General features: G+C 42.6%; 1 protein-coding gene across 4 annotated transcripts in view; it reads right to left on the bottom strand.

Annotated features, from left to right (window-relative positions):
• Nucleotides 1–283: 283 nt before the first annotated feature.
• The window catches only part of LOC120515049 (V-set domain-containing T-cell activation inhibitor 1-like), a 28,634-nt gene continuing 8,099 nt past the window's right edge, over nt 284–20,818 (bottom strand). For 2 of the 4 annotated variants that reach the window (XM_039735759.1, XM_039735766.1), the window contains exons 2-6: nt 13,381–13,443; nt 11,044–11,382; nt 5,707–5,808; nt 644–703; nt 284–487 (exon numbers count right to left, since the gene is read on the bottom strand). In XM_039735759.1, coding sequence (XP_039591693.1) covers nt 405–487; nt 644–703; nt 5,707–5,808; nt 11,044–11,382; nt 13,381–13,435 — 639 coding nt within the window. In that variant the 5' untranslated portion in view covers nt 13,436–13,443 and the 3' untranslated portion in view covers nt 284–404. Of the gene's footprint in view, nt 488–593; nt 704–5,706; nt 5,809–11,043; nt 11,383–13,380; nt 13,444–20,818 lie in introns of all 4 variants that reach the window. The other 2 variants (XM_039735775.1, XM_039735782.1) reach the window with 2 other exon arrangements.

Here is a 20,818-nt window from a genome sequence, read left to right as displayed (position 1 = left end):
CATCTACTGCCCCGATTGCATCATCGACCTGTACATTGGTGACAGTCACAAAACATGTCACACGAAGGACGTGTATTAAATCTTCATCAGTTACAGCAGTGGACACCAGACAGATCCTTTCTACTTTATTTACTGTATGTTGACGTTTTGGTATTTATGTGTTTCTGTTACACATAATTACATTTTTTCTTGTTGAAAAAATAATGCAACATTTTTACCTCATTTTTCTAAGGGTAAACCAGAAGGTAATCAGGTTAAAGAAAGGAACAAAGGGCACAAAAAATCATGTTTCATTTTTATTTTTAGTCATGTACACAGTCATAGTATTGTCTTTCTGTTTTAAGTGACAATTGTATGTGATATTTTTTTTTTATTTATTTACTGAAGGACCTCATGATTTTGCACTAAAGGGTCTTTTGTTTCTTCTTTTTCTTGGGGTGATTTGAATCAGAAGCTGGCCTTTGCTTACAAAAAAGTTTTAGGATTTCTGAAACAAACAAAAAAAAATTATATATACATAAATATTAGACAATATTAACTTGGAATTTATTAACCAGTTATGAGGAAATGTTTTAAAAAACAAGTCAAGTTACATGTCATGGCCTCTATTCCACCGATATTACACTCAAATCAGTATGCCTACCGCCATCACAGATCCTCTGAAGAAGACATTGCCTCTGCAGCACGCCTGGCCCTGACCCACCTGGAGGAAAAAGATTGCTACGTTAGAATGCCGTTTCTTGATTTTTGGGCAGGATTTGACACCATCATTCCTCAACAATCTCTATATATAATCTTCATTTAGATCTTGATCTTTGTCCGCAAATGAATTCGAAGAAGAAGCACTAGATGGCAGTAGAGAGACAGCTAAAACATAGGCATTGCATTAGGAATCTCCTCCAGGCTTATACTACTGAAGACTGTAGTAAGCCAGTCACACCTCAAAACACAGACATTCAAACTAAACAAATTGTTGTGCTTTAAATTAACTAAAGAGATCTTCATTTAGATCTTGATCTTTGTTTGTCCGCGAATTCCACGCATGCGTAGACCACCTTCCAGTTTAGTACGTTGTTGTTACTTATGGATGTCAACAATGTGCCGGAATAACGAAAGGGGTGGTGGACAGTGTTACGCTGGTTAGCTCCTGAGGCCTGGTTAGAGAATGAGATTGCCGAAGATAAAAGGTACGTGCCTACGTAACATATGAATGAAAGAAAGACAGTGGTAAAATGAGTGACAACGTAACAGCACGTTCCGGAAATTATTATTGTTACGTTGTAGCCGGCGAGTGCTGCGCGTCTCACTGTTGTACCGTGGCTTGCTCACATGTCAGTGAAGTGATCCCTATTTATGCTTTAAAGAGCCTGGATACCTATGTGTCCCCCTTTCATAACCATTGCTCCGTGTATATTGCCTTACTCTTTGGATTGCCACATAGGAACCTGCGAGATTGGAGAAAGGTTGAGAAGACATCGTGAGAGGAAACGACAGCGTCCCGAAAACGAGACGGACTGTGAACGGACAGAAGCAGAAATGCTCCTCAACCACCACATAATTACTATTCGGACAGTGATTACGAGTGGGCCGTTCCTATCGAATCAATGTCCATGGGTTTTCTTTTGTAATTTTGTTTCCCTTATAAAAAATCATAATGCTGTGTGACGAAGGGCCCAGTTCACGACTGGCAGCCGCGTTTAAACAGGGAGCCGTTCACAGACAACTTTAACACGCGCAATGTATTTGGGCGCACATGGCTAGTTGGTACATAAGCTGTCCTCAATGGGCCTGGATATTTCACTAAAGAAACTGGATCCTGGACTTTTTGATGAGCAGACTCCAGGCTGTAAGGACCTACGGTAATATCTCCCACCCTGTCATTCTGTATACTGGTTATTTAGTTGTGGTAGTGTCCCAGGGTGACCCTACTCTCCCCTTCATGATCTTTATTATGTAGACTTGAACAGAATGCCTTAACTCCTGTCCATAACCTTTGCATGTTTACTCTTACCGGCCTGGTCCCTGTAGTTCAGCACTTTCCCTCTTCTTTTACATCCGTAACTCAAAACAATTAAGACAGGGTAGCAAAACAGGCCAGAGAGAAAGTTACATGTTTATTCATGTATTAAAGAAAATATGACCAAAATACTTAATTAAGACTTTAATTGTGTTTTAAATCCACTCTTGGTTAGGTCTCCTGTCACAGGGCTGAGGACATCTAACACTGCAGACAATTACACAGTTTTTAACTGACCACAACTTATCAGACTCCTGGAGGATTCTAAAGACAAACTCAAGAACATATTCCTTCTACTCACCAGTGCATCATTGCTACTCAAGAATTGATTATTCCTTGATAGATAAAGATAGATAAAATCTTGCAAGTACGACACTATTGTTATTTGTGACCATGCCCCTCTGATCTTGGAGTTAAACTCAATATGCCCCACATACTCATCTCACAGATGGCGTCTTAACCCACTTCTATTAGCAGGCGAGAACTGTACAAAATTTACATAAAAAAAAATCAATTTCTTTCTAGAGACAAATACATCCTCAGAGGTCTCTGCAGGAATACTCTGGGAAACTCTAAAGGCCTTCTTAAGAAGACAGATTTTTTCATATCTTTCCCACAGAAATAAATTAGAAACCAAAAAGGTATCAGAGCAATTCAAGTCAAGTCAAGTCAAACTGGGGAGCATGCACTGATACAATGCGTTGCCACACCCACTACACAACAAAACAACTCGGGATCCCGGTTTGCAACCCCCCAGGCAGACATGCGGTCCAGTCCCACCCTCCAGAAATGACCCTCTATCTGCCACAGCCAGGTGTTACGTGGTCAACCCCCTTGGCCCGGTTCAGCCACTCGGATCCCCAACAATGAGAATCTTACGAGCCGGATCACCCTCAGGGAAATGCGCCACATGGCCGTAGTGCCGTAACTGATGCTCCTTCACAATGCAGGTAATGTGCCTCATTTGGGACTCCATGAGAAACACAAAGTCAAACCAACAGTACCCAAGGATTTTCCGGAGAGACACAGTACTGAAGGAGTCCAGACTTCATCTCAGGTCACTGGATAATGTTGATGCCTCGCAAACAATGGGCACCAGGATTCTAAAGACTTGTACCTTTGTCCTTTTGTAGAGATATCTGGAGTGCCACACACCCCTTTCCAGTGACCTCATAACCCCCCCATGCTCTCCCAATCCGTCTTCTGACTTCATAGAAGAGACGCCAGAGACATGAATGTCACTGCCAAGATAAGTAAACCTCTCAACAAGGTCGACACTCTCTCCGCAGACAGACACACTGCTGATGGCCATGCCCAAGAGGTCATTAAAGGCCTGGATGTTGTTTTTTTTCAGGACACTCATAACCCCAGACACTCAAACTCCTCACTCAGTCTCTCCAGCGCCCTGATCAGAGCCTCCATTGAATCCGTGAAGATCACAGCATCGTCAGCAAAGTCAAGATCCGTGAACCTTTCTTCACCAACAGATGCCCTACAGCTGCTGGACCCCACGACTTTGCCCAACACCAAGTCCATACAAGCATTGAACAGAGTAGAAGCAGAACACACCCCTGACGAACCCCAGAATCAACTGGGAAAAACGCAGAGGTCCTGCCTCCTCTCTGCACAGCACTCACAGTACCAGCGTACAGGCCGGCCATGATATCCAGCAACCTCGAGGGGATCCAGCGAACCCTCAGGATGTCCCACAGGGAAGCTCGATCAAGTGAGTCGAACGCTTTGTGAAAATCGACAAAGGCTGCAAAGAAACTCTATCTGTGTCTGCGCTCCATGAGAACCCTCAGTGCCAGGATACGGTCGATGGTAGACTTCTTAGGCGTAAAACCAGACTATTCCACTCGCTGGTAGGTAAGCAAGTGATCACAGATCCTAGCAAGGACCTTAACCGGCACCGAGAGCAGTGTTATCCCCCTGTAGTTGCTGCAATCCAGGCGATCATTCTTCCCTTTCTAGATAGGGACGACAAGTCCCGTTTTCCAGTCAGTTGGGAGGATGCCAGTCTCCCAAATGGAAGCAAAGATTGCTTGCAATGCCAGGAGCACAGCTTTACCACCAACCTGGAGACGTTCACCCCGAATACCACAGATCCCTGCAGTCTTTACCCCCCTTAGCTGGTTCACCACCTGTGCAATCTCAGTGAGATTGGGTGGTTCACAGATAATTGGAGGATCAGCCTCAAGAACTGTGGACCCAGAAATATGCAACATCCTAGCGGTCATACAGTAGCAAAGACCAAATCAGACAGAGAGCCACTATAGATTACTTTCAGTTTTTATTATTTTACCAATATTCGTTATACTTTGCTATTTTGTCCATATTATTTATTATGTGTGAATTACTGTGACATGTAACTTTCTCTCATGTCTGTTCTGGTACTTCATCTAATTATCTGGGGTTACAGATGTAAAAGAAAGAGGCCATTTTGAACGATAACAGCAGACAGTGTGGTGAGTGTATAGGATTTGTGCCATTCTATTATGTTCTACATAATAAAAACTATAAAGGGGAAAAACAGGGTCACTCTAGGACCCTACCACACAACTAAAATGTGTAAAATGTGCTCTTTCATGTACAATGGTTTAAGCACAGAATGATAATAAACAGTGAATAGTCTCCATCACTATTTCCCATCTTCATTAGAAAAACTTTCACATCTACATGGAGATATGTTAGTATTTTACTATCTGCACTTATTCTTTGCTTTACGAAAATCAAGAAGTCCTTATGTAATTTGCAACTGCAGGCTTACTCCGCAGTTAAAAGAATTCAAAACAGTTTACAAATAACAGTATTCGTCTATTTATCGATTTTAATACTGAGTCAAAAAAACACAAGTCAGTTCTTAAAACTGCCCAACATATATTTGTGGTATTACAGCCCACATTATATTAGCCCACTTTTGCGTTATTGCTTTTATGTAATTTCTGTTATGCTTGTTCATTATTAGTATTCATTTATGTGTTTTTATGCTTGTATAACTGTTTTGTGTTTGGTGGGTGGAGCTTCAAGAGGCGGGGACACCATGACATCACAGCTGAGGGACCTTCCTATGTCTTTATGTTCTGGTGGACGAGATGCTTAACCTCAGGTTTACGTTGGGTTTATAAAGGAGTTTGTAAGTATTGTTTTTCACTAGGATTTACTGTTCTTTGTGATTATTCTGCTTCTGTCTCTCATGGAAGCATCTGTCCTTTTCTATAAGAATATTTTTGCCTCTATTCAGTATTCTACTATCAGCTTTAAAGCCTAATTCTGACAAAATGAACTCTGTTGCCAATTATTTCATGTCTAGATATTGTTGGGCTCCATATTATGTTTTTGACTGCTTTGCTTTTCTGTTTGCTTGCAAAGCTTGTTTTCTGTCAGGAAATATTAACTTTTATAATGTGGTTCACTTCCCAGGTCCTCCCTGCGTGGAGTTTACATGTTCTCCCCGTGTCTGCGTGGGTTTCCTCCCACAGTCCAAAGACATGCAAGTTAGGTGGACTGGCGATTCTAAATTGTCCCTAGTGTGTGGGTGTGGGTGTCCTGCGGTGGGCTGGCACCCTGCCTGGGGTTTGTTTCCTGCCTTGCGCCCTGTGTTATGAATAAAGATACTCAACAGCTGGAAAGACAAGAGTAAGAGGACAATAATAAATAATACAGATAATAAGGATATCACCACTCACCATTGATATGCCTTTTTCTAAGGTGCTTTAAAACAAAGAGGCATACACACAAGATTGCGAAGAAGACACAAGGGTTCCCAACAATCCTGGGTAGGAAGGAGTCTGCAATTAAAAAGTACAAAATCACTTCTAGTAATGAGACATTTCACTTCAGCCCTATATATATATATATATTGTCACAAAAATGAGACATGGACAGATAAAGGTTTGGGGCAGCCACCCGTGTAATGTGGTATCCTGGCTGCAAAAGACATTTCAGAAAAATAATCAGCACTGAAGTGCATACAACTGAGTCCAAAACAAGACTGAGGAAAAAGGGGCAGGTTTTTAAAGGGGAAGGCAGGAAGTGAGGTCATAAGGATCAAGCACGTGGTGTTCAGCCATTGGGGCTGGAGCCCGGCCGGGACGCCCAGGAGGAGGAGAGATGGGCTTGTGCCTCCTCCAGACCGCAACGGGGCATCCGTCCTGGTTATGTGGGGGGCCACGGGTACAGGGCTTGGAAGCCCAGTCCTGTAGGGACCCGTGGTCACCGCCAGGCGGCGCCCCGATGCCGGTTTACCCCGTGTGGTCTTTGGCTGGGGATGTAGCCCGGCCGGGACGCCTTGGAGGACCAGAGGGCGTGTGCCTCCTCCAGATCGAGAGGGGGCGTCCGTCCTGGTTATGTGGGGGGCCACGGGTACAGGGCTTGAAAGCCCAGCCCTGTAGGGACCCGTGGCCACCGCCAGGCGGCGCCCCAGTGCCTATTTATCCCGGAGCCCGGCACTTCCGCCACACCAGGAAGTGCCGGGGGGAAGACGACAGGGGTTACACGGACGGCTTCCGGGTGCGCAGCCGGCACTTCCGCCACACAGGGGTGTGGCCAAGACCAAGTGCCAGGAAGCAGCTGGAGCTCATCCGGGCACAGAGACTGTGGGCCCTGGACTTTGGGGGATTCAGTGCCAAGGGCACTGGGGTTGTGAGTGCACGTGATTGGACTGCTTTGTATATATTTGTAAATAGTGTGAATAAACGGTGTGTGGGTGCAAAATATGTTGTCTGTCTGTCTGTGCCGGGGCCAGCGTTCACTATATATATATATATATATATATATATATATATATATATATATATATATATATATATATATCCAAAGAAGAGTTTCCCCTCTGCATCTGCAATTACGTCACCAATTACAGCACTTGACCTTTTTTGGAGGTGGGGGACTTCCTGTTAGTTCCGGGTTGTACAGACTAAAAGCTGGGACCTCGCATTTCAGGAAGAGGAAGAGGAGAAAAGAAAGTATAAATAAAAATAAATCTGTCATAACAAACGCTGCTATTATTTCATCGAAAGGAACAATAGATTATCACTTTTCATCAAGTTACACATGGCAGTGAGGTATTCTGGACTTTTCGTCAAACACTACCCACAGCTGTCTTACTGCTATCTGGACTCATCAGTGAGACTATTTTGGATCATATTTTGAAATAGACTCGTTTGAATTGTGTTTTGCTGTCATTTTATCATTTGGGACTTTGACGGCTTTCATCCATTTCTCAATCTCTGCTGTTACCGTGTTTTCACATTGGACACTGTGTGTGTGTGTATGGATGATTGGATTTCATTTTGAAATTTGTACCACTGCACCACCATGCCGCCCGTCTAATGTTCCACATTTGTTATATATTGAAATCAAAGGAGCAACACAACACTGTAACTAAGTCACCACCACAGCACCAAATCTCAGCCCCATCACTGAAGCATTAGTTCTGCACTTTTTTAAGATCTTGGCCTATCAGAAAATGTTATTTTTCTTTAGATACATTATCCTCCATAACGTTTGATTTCCCCCCCTGCTCCACAGTTTAAAATTACAAATCAAAGAATTCAGACACTGTGATAAAAAGTGCACAATGCAGACTTTCATTTAAGGAAATTGGCAGACATTTGAGTCACAAAACACTTTTTCTACATGGCCCCCCATTTCAGGTCCCCATAATATTTGGGACACAGCAATGCCATGGCTATTAAAGCCGTACTTTATTTTAACCCCTACTTTCTCTTCTGTTCTTTTTCTGGTTTTCTGTGTTGTTGTGATCTGCGCCACCACCACCTGATCAAAGCACCGTGATGTCCTTATATTGATGGACTAAAGGTCAGAAGTCCACATGACCCTCAACTTCTTCCATGTGAACCCTGAACACCCTGAGGACTAATTGAGGTCATTGATGTTAGGTAGAATGCCTAAAGGGGACTGGGCGGTCTCATGACTTCTGAATCCCTGCAGATTTTATTTTTTTTCTCCAGCCGTCTGGAGTTTTTTTTTTTTCTGTCCTCCCTGGACATCGTACCTTACTTTTTTTCTATGTTAATTAGTGTGCCCTAATTTTTATTCTTATTTAGTTTATCTTTTTTCTCTTTCTTCATCATGTTAAGCACTTTGAGCTGCATTTTTTGCATGAAAATGTGCCATAGAAATAAATGTTGTTGTTGTTGTCATATTTTCGGACTTGGTCGCACATCCCATGCATGCAATGACTGCTTGAAGTCTGCCATTCATAGACATCAGCAGGTGCTGAGGGTCTTCTCTGCTGATACTCTGCCAAGCCTCTAATGCAGTCATCTTCAGCTCCTGCTTGTTTAGTGGGCTTGTCCTTTTAAGTTTTCTCTTCAGCATATGGAAGGCCTACTCAACTAAATTTAAATCAGGTGACTGGCTTGGACATTCAAGAACATTCCCCTTTTTTACTTTTGAAAAAATCCTGTATCACCTCAGAAATATGTTTGGATCATTAACTTGTAGGATGAAGAGTTGTCCGTTGAGTTTTGATGTATTTACTGGAATCTGAGCAGATCGGATGTTTCTACACACCTCAGTATCCATTGTGCGACTGCCATCAGCAGTTCCATCATCCATGAAGAGAAGTGTGCCAGGACCTGTGGCAGCCATACATGCCCAAGTCATAACACCCCCAGCACCATCATGTTTAACAGGTAAGGTGGTCTGCTGTGGATCTTGAGCACTTCCTTTTCATCTCCACACTTTGTTTTTGCCATCACTCTGATACGGCAGGTTCATCTTTGTCTTGTCTGTCCACAAGACTTTTTCCCAGAATTCTGCAGGCTCTATCAAGTACCTACATCCTGTTTTTGCAAATAACTAGTGGTCTCCATCTTGCAGTGTGGCCTCTGTATTTGTGTTCATCTGCTGATAGTCGTCTCTGACACACACACACACACACACACACACATGTGCCTCCTGAAGACTGTTTCTGATCTGTCAGACAGGCGTTTCGGGCCTTTTCTATACTGTGATGAGTATTCTTCTGTCATCAGCAGTGGAGACTTACCAGTCCCGATTACTGAGCTTACCAGTGCGTTCTTTCTTCCTATTGATATTCCGGACAGTTGATTTAGGTCATCCTAAGGATTTCCATCCATTCATTATCCAACCCGCTATATCCTAACCACAGGGTCACGGGGGTTTGCTCGAGCTAATCCCAGCCAGCGCATGGCGCAAGGCAGGAAACAAACCCCGGGCAGGGTGCCAGCCCACCGCAGGGTACACACACGCACACACACCAAGCACACACTAGGGACTGTGGGAGAAAACCCACGCAGACACAGGGAGAACGTGCAAACTCCACGCAGGGAGGACCTGGGAAGTGAACCCTGGTCTCCTAACTGCGAGGCAGCAGTGCTACCCACTGCGCCACCGTGCCACCCATCCTAAGGTTTTACCGAGTATAATTAATCCCTTGCCTATCTCACTGACTACGCTCCTCTGTGCTGCATTGATTTTCTAACCATTCAAGGCCAACAAGTTAATATCACAATTTAATCTGAGCACACTTTTGTTCTTTGTGTCTCCGGCATTTCATAACACTATATTATCATGTCACTTAATGGTGTAGTACAGAGGTGCCCACAATTTTTTGGCTTGCAAGCTACTTTTAAAATGACCAGGTCGAAATTATCTACCTACTGTAATGGACAGCTGGGTCCCATGCCCGGTCGGGATGACCCTGCTGTATATGGTCAGGGGGAGCAGCCATGGACTTCTCAGTACCTCCCCCGGGACGCTTGGTGGCAGCCTCCCTGGTTGATGATGCCTCAGTTTCCCGCAGGGTTTCATGGGAAATGGAGTTCTCCCCAACCCTGTGGGGACCCAGGATGGCCGCAAGGGGGCGAGGCAGAGATAATTAAGCCCAGCTGGTTTAATCATCGGGCCCACACGGGAGTGCAATTGGGAACAGGTGAGCAAGCAACAGGAGCACTCCCGGGAGGGCCATAAAAGGAGCCAGCAACCACCACTCTGGGCCAGAATCGGGAGGAAGAGGACGAGGTTGCCTGAGAGGAGAAGGAGGAGGAGGAGGAGGAGGAGGAGGAGGAGTGGTGGTGGTGGTGGTGGTGCCAGCGGAAGGATTGCCGTGTTTAAAGTAAGGTGCTTTGGGACTGTGTTACACCTGTGGGACACGGGGAAGACGTGCGCCCACGGGTGAAGAGAAAATAAAATGTTTTCTGTTCAATTTACACCTGCCTCAGTGTGAATCTGTGCCGAGTTGGGCGCTTTATATAGCACCTTATTCACACTTCAATAAAAATGCTACATATATATATATATATATATATATATATATATATATATATATATATATATATATATATATTTTAGTTCCCTCTCCTTTCTCTTTCTCAGATCGCTTTTCGGGAGGAAGACAGTTTTGTAGTTTTTATGAACAGTTCCAAAGTGCCTTTCCACATTTTCCTTCTTTGGAATAGCAATGATAGATTGACAGATCAGACAAATTCACTTCGATTGTGACATTGTAAGAAAAAAAATCCTCTTCCAATTCCACATTCAGCCCAAAAACATTTTTTTAAATCCCTTTAATTGATATAAATTGGAAGGCTAACTAGATCACATAGTTAGCCGGAGTTTTGCAGTAGCTGGCGTGTTTGATTGTGCGTGTGGGATGACCAGTGTGTTAGAAGAGAAGAGATCTCAGACTGGTCGCCATGTATGTCAATCAAGTGACAAATGCCATAGGGAGGATATATGATAAGACTAACGTTTAAAAAAATTTTTTTTGGAAAGCAACATGATCTACCTGCACTACCTTTGCGATCTACTGGTCGATCGCGATCGACACATTGGGCACCCCTGCTGTAGTTAATATTGTAGTAAATGTTTTTTTGTGATTTTTCAAGTGAGAGGGACAAAACTTCCAAGGTAAAGATGTTTTGTTCACTAATCATGGTATCAGAGAGCGTTCCACTGTAATCTGTACGTGTGACATAATGACCCTATAAACGTACACTCATTACATTCCTCCCCAATCCACCTTAATCTCTTACCTTGGACATCCAGTTGAATGCTCTGCGTGGACCTCAGCGTGTTGCCAATCACGTTGCATGTGTAATTTCCCGTGTCATCAAGTGTAACATCCTGAAGCAGGAGGGACGCATTGCCCATAGACAACTGGGATGGAAAAATGTGGGTTCTTCCTCTGAACTGGTGTGAAGTTAAATCAGACAGATCTTCTCCATCGATAGTGTAGTGAACCACTGAAAAGTCGCGAAGCCACCTCACAGCTAAGTAGCCGTCCACAGGTTCTGTCTGTGGCTTGAAGAAGCAACCGAGCCAAACATCCTGACCAGGAGAGGCTGTGATTATAGAGACTTCTGAATTGGACCCTAAAAGAAAACACACTTCACTTGAGCCAAGTTTGTTAGTGTTTGAAAACATGATAGACCTCCATGAAAATGTAAAAAAAAAGCCAAGAAATAGATGTGTGAATTCTACAGACCATTAGAAAAACTTTTGGTTTGTTGACATAAATGCAGAAATAAATTCAAAGTAAAAAAAAAACTTGAATGGTTTTAGTGCCCACCCATTAGCCGAAACCCCTTTGGTAAGTAATCCAATTTTGATTGTTCCCTGTCAGCTTACAAATTTACTCCAACTTTTCTTTGTAGAAGAATTCAAGCTCAGTCAAACCAGATTTCCCATACATTGCACCATCTTTAGGTCAGCCAATAGATGTCCAGATTGGTTTGTGGTCCAGACTTTGCTGGATATTAACAATCCCATGACATTGTGGTGTATTGTTGTTGTGCAATTCTTATCTATCTTCCTGGCAGAAGGAAGCCCATTTTGTGCCAGATTATCTTGATAGATGGAGCTGTTTATTACCCACTCTGATCAGAAATCCCATTGCTACAGAAGATAAGCAGTCTCATAGCCCAGTGCTGACAAAACACAATGATAGACAGTAGATTATGATTCTTTTGGGTGATAAGCTGTTTTCTCTTTGTAGCAAAAATGAATTCTGATGAGGTCTTACAAATATGAGAGAGCAAAGTTGTCAGAAGGGGAGGAGTGTGGGAGCGAGAGAGAGAGAGAGAGAGAGAGAGAGAGAGAGAGAGAGAGAGGAGAAGAGACAAGACATGCTATCAAAAAGGGTGGAGCCTGAGAAAGACCAAGTGCGTGCGAGACAGAGAGAGAGATGCTGCCAAAAGGGGAGGAGCCCAAGTTAGAATGACAGACAGTAAGTGGCGAGAGACACAGAGAATGAGAGATGTGTTGCAAAAAGGGGTGGAGACTTGGGAGCCTGAGATAGAGCAAGTGAGAGAGAGGAAGAGAGAGTCTGTCAGAAGGGGCGGAGCCTGAGAGAGAGTGAGAGATGCTGTTATTGAGTGTAAGTGTGTGTGTGACAGTGTGTAAAGTGAGAGTAGTGCTCTTCATGTTGCATAATCCATCCTTACAATATAGCAAACACATGTATTTTGGTGAAAATATTGTTGAATAAACCATTTTAGGAAAATCCTCTCGTGAACAGCTGGATGTTGTATTCAAAAGGGATTAAGCTTTAAAACTGAAGACCTGCTTTCCCCTCATTGATTGGTCCTATTTTAATTTTTTACAACAGCAGTTTATGAAACTGCACCTTTGACCTTCTGCTTAGTGACAAACCTGCACAAATACGAGGCAGACTTTCCAATTCATTATGTTTTCAGTCACTTTTCTTTTCTGATTATATTCTATTTTCTAATTATACCTGATAACACTCTGCAGTGTTGATATGATGTGAGCTGTCTGTGGGTAGCGTCAGTTCAAAAGTTTGTTCTCATGAACTGAGTGGGCTCCCCAACCCTTCAAGAGAGTTTAATTTTTTGGATATTGTGAGCATACAACTGGATGTCTGAAATGTGGATTATGTGAAAAGAAAAAAGAACTGAGATTTTTTTCATGAACATTGTTTGCTCATTGTTTGTCCCCATTGAAGACTATTGTGTCAACATTTTTTTTTATCTGTTTTCCATAACAGGATAAGGTTACACATTTTTATTGGCCATCACTACAAACACCACAGGTTAAGTAACAGATTAAAAAAATATTATTTTTTATTGGGTGGGGTTTTCCTTTAACAGGGAGCTCACCGCATTAATGATGAAGAAATTAAAGAGGACTCAGTCATCCAGTTCAGTGCCAGTAACACTTCTATGGTAAACAAAGAATGAATACGTATTCTGATATGTCGATTTATTGTGAGGCCTAGGAGGCCAGGGTTAGCCCATGCATAAGTCCCGTTATGACTATAAGAGTAAACCGCATTACACCCACACAGATCACTCTAGTGTAGTTAACATTAGTCAAGTAGCTTCAAAATATGTATTTCAAAATATTCTTACCTTCTGAAGGTTCAAAGATGAAAATGAAGAACATGTCAAGGAGCCGAAACAACATATCTGCAACTAAACAAAAGAAGGGAAATGTTATTACTACAGTCATGGTCACATGACCACAAAAGAATGATTAATAAGGTACAAAACAAAAACTCCCACATAACCTACAACTTGATCTTCTTGAAACATAAGGCTTTGTCTTCTCTCTGTAAAAAAAAATATATATATATATATATATATATATATATATATATATATATATATATATATATATATATATATATATATGGTATATCTGACACAGTCCTTCCAGTAGGTTCTTCTGTCCTCTTAAAACTCCATCTTAGTCACATAATGCCACATGTTTTACTTACAATATCCACCTCACAAAACAAATATTAAGTCATCCAAAAACCAAATTTCCCTCCTGGGACAATACAATTCAACTGAACTAATTAGAATTGAACTGAATTAATTTTTCTATCCTACTTATCTAGCTTTATGGCCTAGAGGAGCTAGACACTGTGAGAGTGTGGCAGACTCCACATAGGGAATGCCTGCATTTGTCCCTGAGACTCTAGAACTAAGCAGAAGCAGTTCAAACAAGTGTGCTGACAAATAATAATCCATCCATCTTCTTATCCTGAGGTGAATCGCATGAAAGCTGGTGCCTGTCCTAGGAAGCACTGGGTGCAAGGCAGGAAAACACCAGTCCATCGCAGGGTGAACACGCCACACACAAACAGTAGGGGCCAATTTACTATGAACAGTCCACCTGTCCTGCACGTGTCTGGACTGTGGGAGGAAATCAGAGCAACAGAAGGAAACCCATTCAAACACTGGGAGATCATGCAGGTTGGGTCAGTTGGTGATACTAAATTGGCACCAGTGTGGGAGGGTGGGTGTGTGTGTTCACCTGGGATAGACTGGTGAATCCCTGTCCAGGGATTCTTCCTGCCTTGAGACTGATTATTGCTAGGATTGCCTCTGGCTTCCCAACAACCTTGCTCAGGATAAAGAGATTGAGATGGTGGAGTTTTAGCTTGTTGCGACAACTCTTAAAGGGTGCAGCAGCTACTCAACCCGACACAGACAGACACAAGAGGCACACTTAAAAAACTCGCGCTTTTAATTTCTTGCTTTCCAATTCAGTACACAGCTCCTCTCTTTGTAAGCTCTATCCTCCACTTCCCGACTTCAGCTCCGAGAATGGAGTAATGCCACCCCTTTTATATTGTCCCCAGATGTGCTCCTAGATGATCTTCTGGCCGCACTTCCTGGTGTGGTGGAAGTGCTGCAGTCCATGGCTCTCGAATTGTCCAAGCGCCCTCTCATGTCCCGGGGAAGGTATTGAATCTGATCCTCCAGGTGTCCCGGCTGCCAGATTGTTTACTTTCAAAAAAATGTGGGAAATTTTGTTTCAGCCCTCTGACCAGCAATCCAGTAACTGTGGTGTGGCATTGCAAAGACACAAAAGCTCGTCAGATGCACTTTAACATCACCAGGTCCAGTTGAAGCAAAACCTCATCAGGTCATCAGTGAAGGGTGCTGATGTCACAGTAAGACAAAAGCCACACTAGACCAGTTTTCAGTGTGGCCCATAATGCCACAGTAGTCACAAAATGAGAGAGGGAGGACCACTGGCATGCTGCAGACAGGAGCGTCAAGCACCAGTTTTGTTAGACACTATGGATTAAGTTGTTTCACTGTCTCAAGGTTTTAGTAGACCGATGATAGGTCACCCTTAATCGACTACACCAAATCAGACAGGTCCATCTGGTCTCAGAGCTGATGTCAGTACTGCTACTGAAACTGCCAACAGACACAGTGGGACGGGACAGCAATTGGCTTTAGAGCAAGGATGGACCTGTTGGAGGACCTTCTAAATGTTACGTGTTGTCTTTTAGGAAAAATCTATAACATCAAGATAAAACTAAAACTAAAAGAGAATTAAGAACAATAGATTAAAAATGATTTTTAGCAAAAATAATAAATAAACAAGAAATAAACTTATGGTAGGGCAATAACCTTGCGTGAGCCACGATGTATTGATGGTGGAAATTTTAATCCAACAATGAGTGTTACATTTCTTTATTTCATCACTACTTGCATTGTATAAATGTTTATTTCAGGGCTGACTAAAGTCCTTTAATTATCTTATATCTATAGCTATCATTGGTTTCATATTGTCATGATTAGGTTTGTGGGATTTCTATCCATCCATCCATTATCCAAACTGCAATATCCTAACTACAGGGTCACGGGGGGTCTGCTGGAGCCAATCCCAGCCAACACAGGGTGCAAGGCAGGAAACAAACCCCAGGCAGGGCGCCAACCCACCACAGTATACACACACGCGCGCACACACTAGGGCCAATTTAGAATCGCCAATGTATCTAACCAGCATGTCTTTGGACTGTGGGAGGAAACCCACGCAGACATGGGGAGAACATGCAAACTCCACGCAGGGAGGACCCGGGAAGCGAACCCGGGTCTCCTAACTGCGAGGCTCATGGGATTTTATTTTGTAAATTCTAACGTCTTGACGGCTAGTTTCAGGTCCTTCTGTCACCTCCAGTTTGAGAGCTGTCATTAGTGCTGCATCCCGCGTTTCTAATGGCGTTGGCTTCAAGGGTCTTGAAATGGGATAAAAGGTCAGCCAAGGGCTCCTTTAGTTATCCGATCTGCAGATATAACAGTTTCAAAAATAATCCTTGCTTTTAGGCTTCTTGTGAGTTTTGTTCAGTTTGACCCCTTTGCCTGTTTCCTTAACTTCATTTCTTGTCTATCATTAGGAACTGGTAACTAGAGTTATTTTTAATTTTTTGGCATGTTTCTACTAGTTAGCTCAATAAAAAAAAACTCACCTGACAATTCCTCAGCAGGATATAGACATTAGAACACTCTGGTGAGATGAGAACAGGCCATTCAGCCTAACAAAGCTCGCCTGTCCTATCCACTTATTTCTTCCAAATCCATATCATGGATTATCACCCATCCATCTTATTATGGGGCCATTGCTCTGCACTCCTTTTAAAAGTATCCCCCGATAAGCCATTAATGGCTATTACCATAACTTTATATGGTCCTTATTGTCACTTGTCCAGTGAAATCTTTACTTGGATGTGCTAATCAACATGCAACATATCACTACTGCCTGACACTGTGACAAGTGAGGAGAACATTTAATTAGTAAAAAAAAACTACAAGTCCAGATGAGTTTTTCCCTGTGGTGGTGACACTGAATCAAATCACCCATCTTCTAGAAATGGATGGATGGATGGAACTTCAGCCTCAAGATTACTGCCCCATCCAAACCTCAAATATTATTTTCTAGTTCATTCTTGGGAGGTCTGAAAGTCAAAAGTACCCCTTATGAAAAAAACCTAGGAGTGGCAGTGGGTTCATCACTATCAACATCCAGAAAGCATACAGAAGTGACTAGAAGAGCTAACAGGATCTCAGGTAATATAGCGTCCTGATGTGTGGAGTACAAGTCCAAGGACGTTATGCTGAAGCTTTATAACCCATTGGTGAGGCCTCATCTGTAGCCCTATGCGCAGTTTTGGTCTACAAAATGGACACAGCAGTGCTAGAAAATGTCCAGAGGAGAGAAGCTAGACTGATTACAGGACTGAAAGGTATAAGCAGTGAGTAGAGATTGATGGACCTGAAACTTTTCATTTTAAGCCTGGGTTTGGCAAACTATGGCTTGATCAGCCCGCTGGATTCTCATCCATCCATCCATTATCCATCCCGTTATATCCTAACTTCAGGGTCACGGGGGTCTGCTGGAGCCAATCCCAGCCAACATAGGGCACAAGGCAGGAAACAAACCCTGGGCAGGGCGCCAGCCCACCACAAGGCACACACACACACACACCCACACAAACACAAGAAACACAAACTAGGGACAGTTTAGAATCACCAATGCACCTAACCAGCATGTCTTTGGAGGAGAACATGCAAACTCCACAAAGCGAACCCAGGTCTCCTAACTGCAAGACAGCAGCGCTACCCACTGCGCTACCATGCCACCCCTGGATTCTAATACTGTAGAAATTTCTAATATTATCTTAACAAGATGACGCTACAGTTGGCTGGAGTAAACATAAAAAGTTGGCATGTGGTCAGTGGTGGATTCGGGTATGGGCAACATGGGGCACCCGAACCGAAACAAAGTTAGGAAAGTTTATGGGGCGTGAAGTGACATCAGCGACTGATCTCATTGTCAGTGGCATCCTTAAAGGAGGAGATTCTGTGCCACCCTGCATCTTTGCACAAATCAGAATAAGGAGTGCCGTTTACAAATGTGAAAGATGAAAGTTAGATAAGGTAGAATACTGACCAAAATACAATATTCCTATATTTCAAGTAGAGTGTTTCCTGAGACAAAAAATGAAATGCACCTACCAGCAGCAACATCCCTGCTACACCTTCAGGTAATTTGTGCATTTTTCAGAGACTTCACCACAGAGTCAGAAGAGAAAGAAAATTTTGATACAATGCAGTTAATTTATCTGTTTCTCCATACTTCATACTTGGCAATAATCGGAGTCAACTGCAAGAAGTAAAACTGTTTATATTGCAAATTGTAACGTTCAGTGTTAAGGCAGAAGTGAGGACTTATGCAGCACAGGGTGCCATCCTTCATTGTCAATGTGAACCTCTCTTTCAGGGTTTTTGTCTCCGTTAGTTGTTGATGTGGTAAATATGGTAAAAGTCTTGCAACTGAAAGTAACCAAACTCCAGGACAAATCATAAACTGGAAAATAAGTGTATCAACGTTTCATTGCTTGTTTTTAACAAAGTACACATTTACCCAGGATTTGTTCCCAAGGCATTGCAAGTGTTTTGTGCATAGGGTACAATTATTTGTGTGAGCAGGTTTTTTCAAAAATGAAAATTAAATGAATGCCATTATAGAAGCAAACTAACAGATACAAGTCTATGTAATGAATAAATTGTTGTGAAGACCTGATAATCTGTTGCAATTAACAATAAGCAGAAACAAGTAGTTTCGTACATATACTGTAAATGATAAGGACAGAAATACAATTAAAAGCAGGGTAAATTTGCAGATGATGCCAAGATAGGTGGATTGGCAGATAATCTTGAGTCTGTTGACACATCACAGAGGGACTTGGATAGCAGACAGGCTTGGGTAGATTCGTGGTAGATTAAATTTTATGTCAGTAAATGTAAAGTATTACAGTAAAAATGTGAGGTTTGAATACACAATGGGCAGTCGGAAAATCGAGAGTACACCTTATGAGAAAGGATTTAGGAGTCATAGTGGACTCTAAGCTATCGACTTTCCAACAGTGTTCAGAAGCCATTAAGAAGGCTAACAGAATGTCAGGTTATATAGCGCCTTGATGTGTGGAGTACAAGTCACAGGAGGTTCTGCTCAGCCTTTATAACACACTGGTGAGGTCTCATCTGGAGTCCTGTGTGCAGTTTGAGTCTCCAGGCTACAAAAAGGACATAGCAGCACTAGAGAAGGTCCAGAGAAGAGCGACTAGGATGATTCAGGGCTACAGGGGATGAGTTATGAGGAAAGATTAAAAGAGCTGAGCCTTTACAGTTTAAGCAAAAGAAGATTATGAGGTGACCTGAGTGAAGAGTTTAAAATTATGAAGGAAATTAGTACAGTGGATCAAGACGGTGACTTTAAAATGAGCTCATCAAGTACATGGGGACAACTTCTTAAAGGTAACGGGGACACAGTTGGAAACTTATTTGTGGAATTAGTGTCTAAGTAGTATGGTAAAGTAGTAGGAGTTTAGGGACCTTCAAAACTGAACTTGATGTTATCGTGAAGGATTTAGGAGGATAGGGTTGGTGAGTTTGTTGGGTTGAATAAGATGTTCTCACCAAAAATGTTCTAATTATAAGAATAGTATGGAAACTCTAGGAGCAGGGGCTTTCCGATAATGGTTATCACTGGGGTTATGAGCTTCTGTTACTGGCCTGGGTAACCCCTAATCCTAATTCTTACAGCACATAACACTGCAATGCTTTAAACAATAAATGAAAACAAGGCAATTCAATGTAAATTGTGAATTTATCACTTCAAGTGTATGCCGTGAAATACAAAACAAGTTCAAATACAAATAAAACTGCAGTTGTAATGTTATACAAAAAATCAGTTTGTAAAAAAAATGTGAATCTACAAAATGGAACAAATAAAACCAGTAAGACAAGATTGCAGACTTCATGCGCACGAGCTCTGATTAAGAGCTCTCAGAAGACAAGGTGATCTGAACTTTGATTTTCAGATGTTTACATTACATAAAGTGAAACTAAAAGAATAAGAGGAGCAGGAAGAGGTGATGCCTGAAGGGAAAGGATTACTTTACCACCCTGATTGTAAAATGTCATTGTGAAATGTCTGTAAATTAGATGGTGCGCAGAGAGGCGGGATTTACACATAAATGTTCTGGCAGTGTTCCACAACGTCCAGCCTGCAAATAGGCACCAAATGGTCCGCATATCAATGTTGTTTGTTTGTTTTAACACTTTATAAAATAGGAAAGCATGTTGGCACAGTTGTAGCACTGATGTGTCGTAGTAAGGAGACCAGGGTTTGTGTCCCGGGTCCCCCCAGGATGGAGTTTGCATGTTCTCCCCACAGATTTCCTCCCCAAGTGCAAAGACATGCAGGTAAGGTGAACTGGTGATCCTAAAGTGGCCTGTGTGCGTGACTGGGATGTGTGTGAGTGTTGCCCTGCAATGGACTGCTGCCCTTTTCAGAGTCTGTTCCTGCTTTGCACCCTAAGCTAGATGAGATAGGCTCCAGCAGAACCCTGCAACCCATTAGAAAATAACTGACTTTAGAAACTCTTAAACTTCAGATAGTGAAGTCCAAGTAGTTTTCATGTAGAACATAGGCTTTAAAATACTTTTAACCCTAAACTTCAAACAGCATTTCCATCCTACAGATAAGAAAAACTGCCATTCTCAGAGCTGTACAGATTACAAGGACTTAGTACAAGTGAGAGAGATCTACTTGAAAAAGTCACCGCACCACATCCAGTCATGTACTACAGCTTGTAGGAGGCATTTCAGACCCCAAACATCAAACACAACTGGACCAGAAGCAAGTCCCAGGTTTGAAATGAGTCTTCTATTAGACACAATAACTCTTTCAAAAAGCAGCAAGCTCAGTGTTTTCCCTTTGTTCTTTCTTTCCTACCTTCTTACATTCCTACTTCTCTTGTCTTCCACCGCCTCCACCCCAAGTCCTTCTCCACTACTGACTTGAACTCCCCTGGGTGAGATATAGGACACCCTTTTAAGCTTGGCCCGGGGGTACTTCTGGCAGATCTGCACCGTATCCAGCTATGGACACAGGCAGGGCTGCCATTCAGAACTTCAACTCCCCTGCAGCCCTGCGGATGTCCAAACAGGAGCCATGCGACAGGGATGCTGCCTCCCAGTA

Source organism: Polypterus senegalus, chromosome 1 (genome assembly GCF_016835505.1).
Source record: "Polypterus senegalus isolate Bchr_013 chromosome 1, ASM1683550v1, whole genome shotgun sequence".
NCBI lineage: Eukaryota > Metazoa > Chordata > Cladistia > Polypteriformes > Polypteridae > Polypterus > Polypterus senegalus.
Note: the sequence above shows the minus strand (reverse complement) of the source record. Positions and strands in the feature narration are given on the sequence as shown.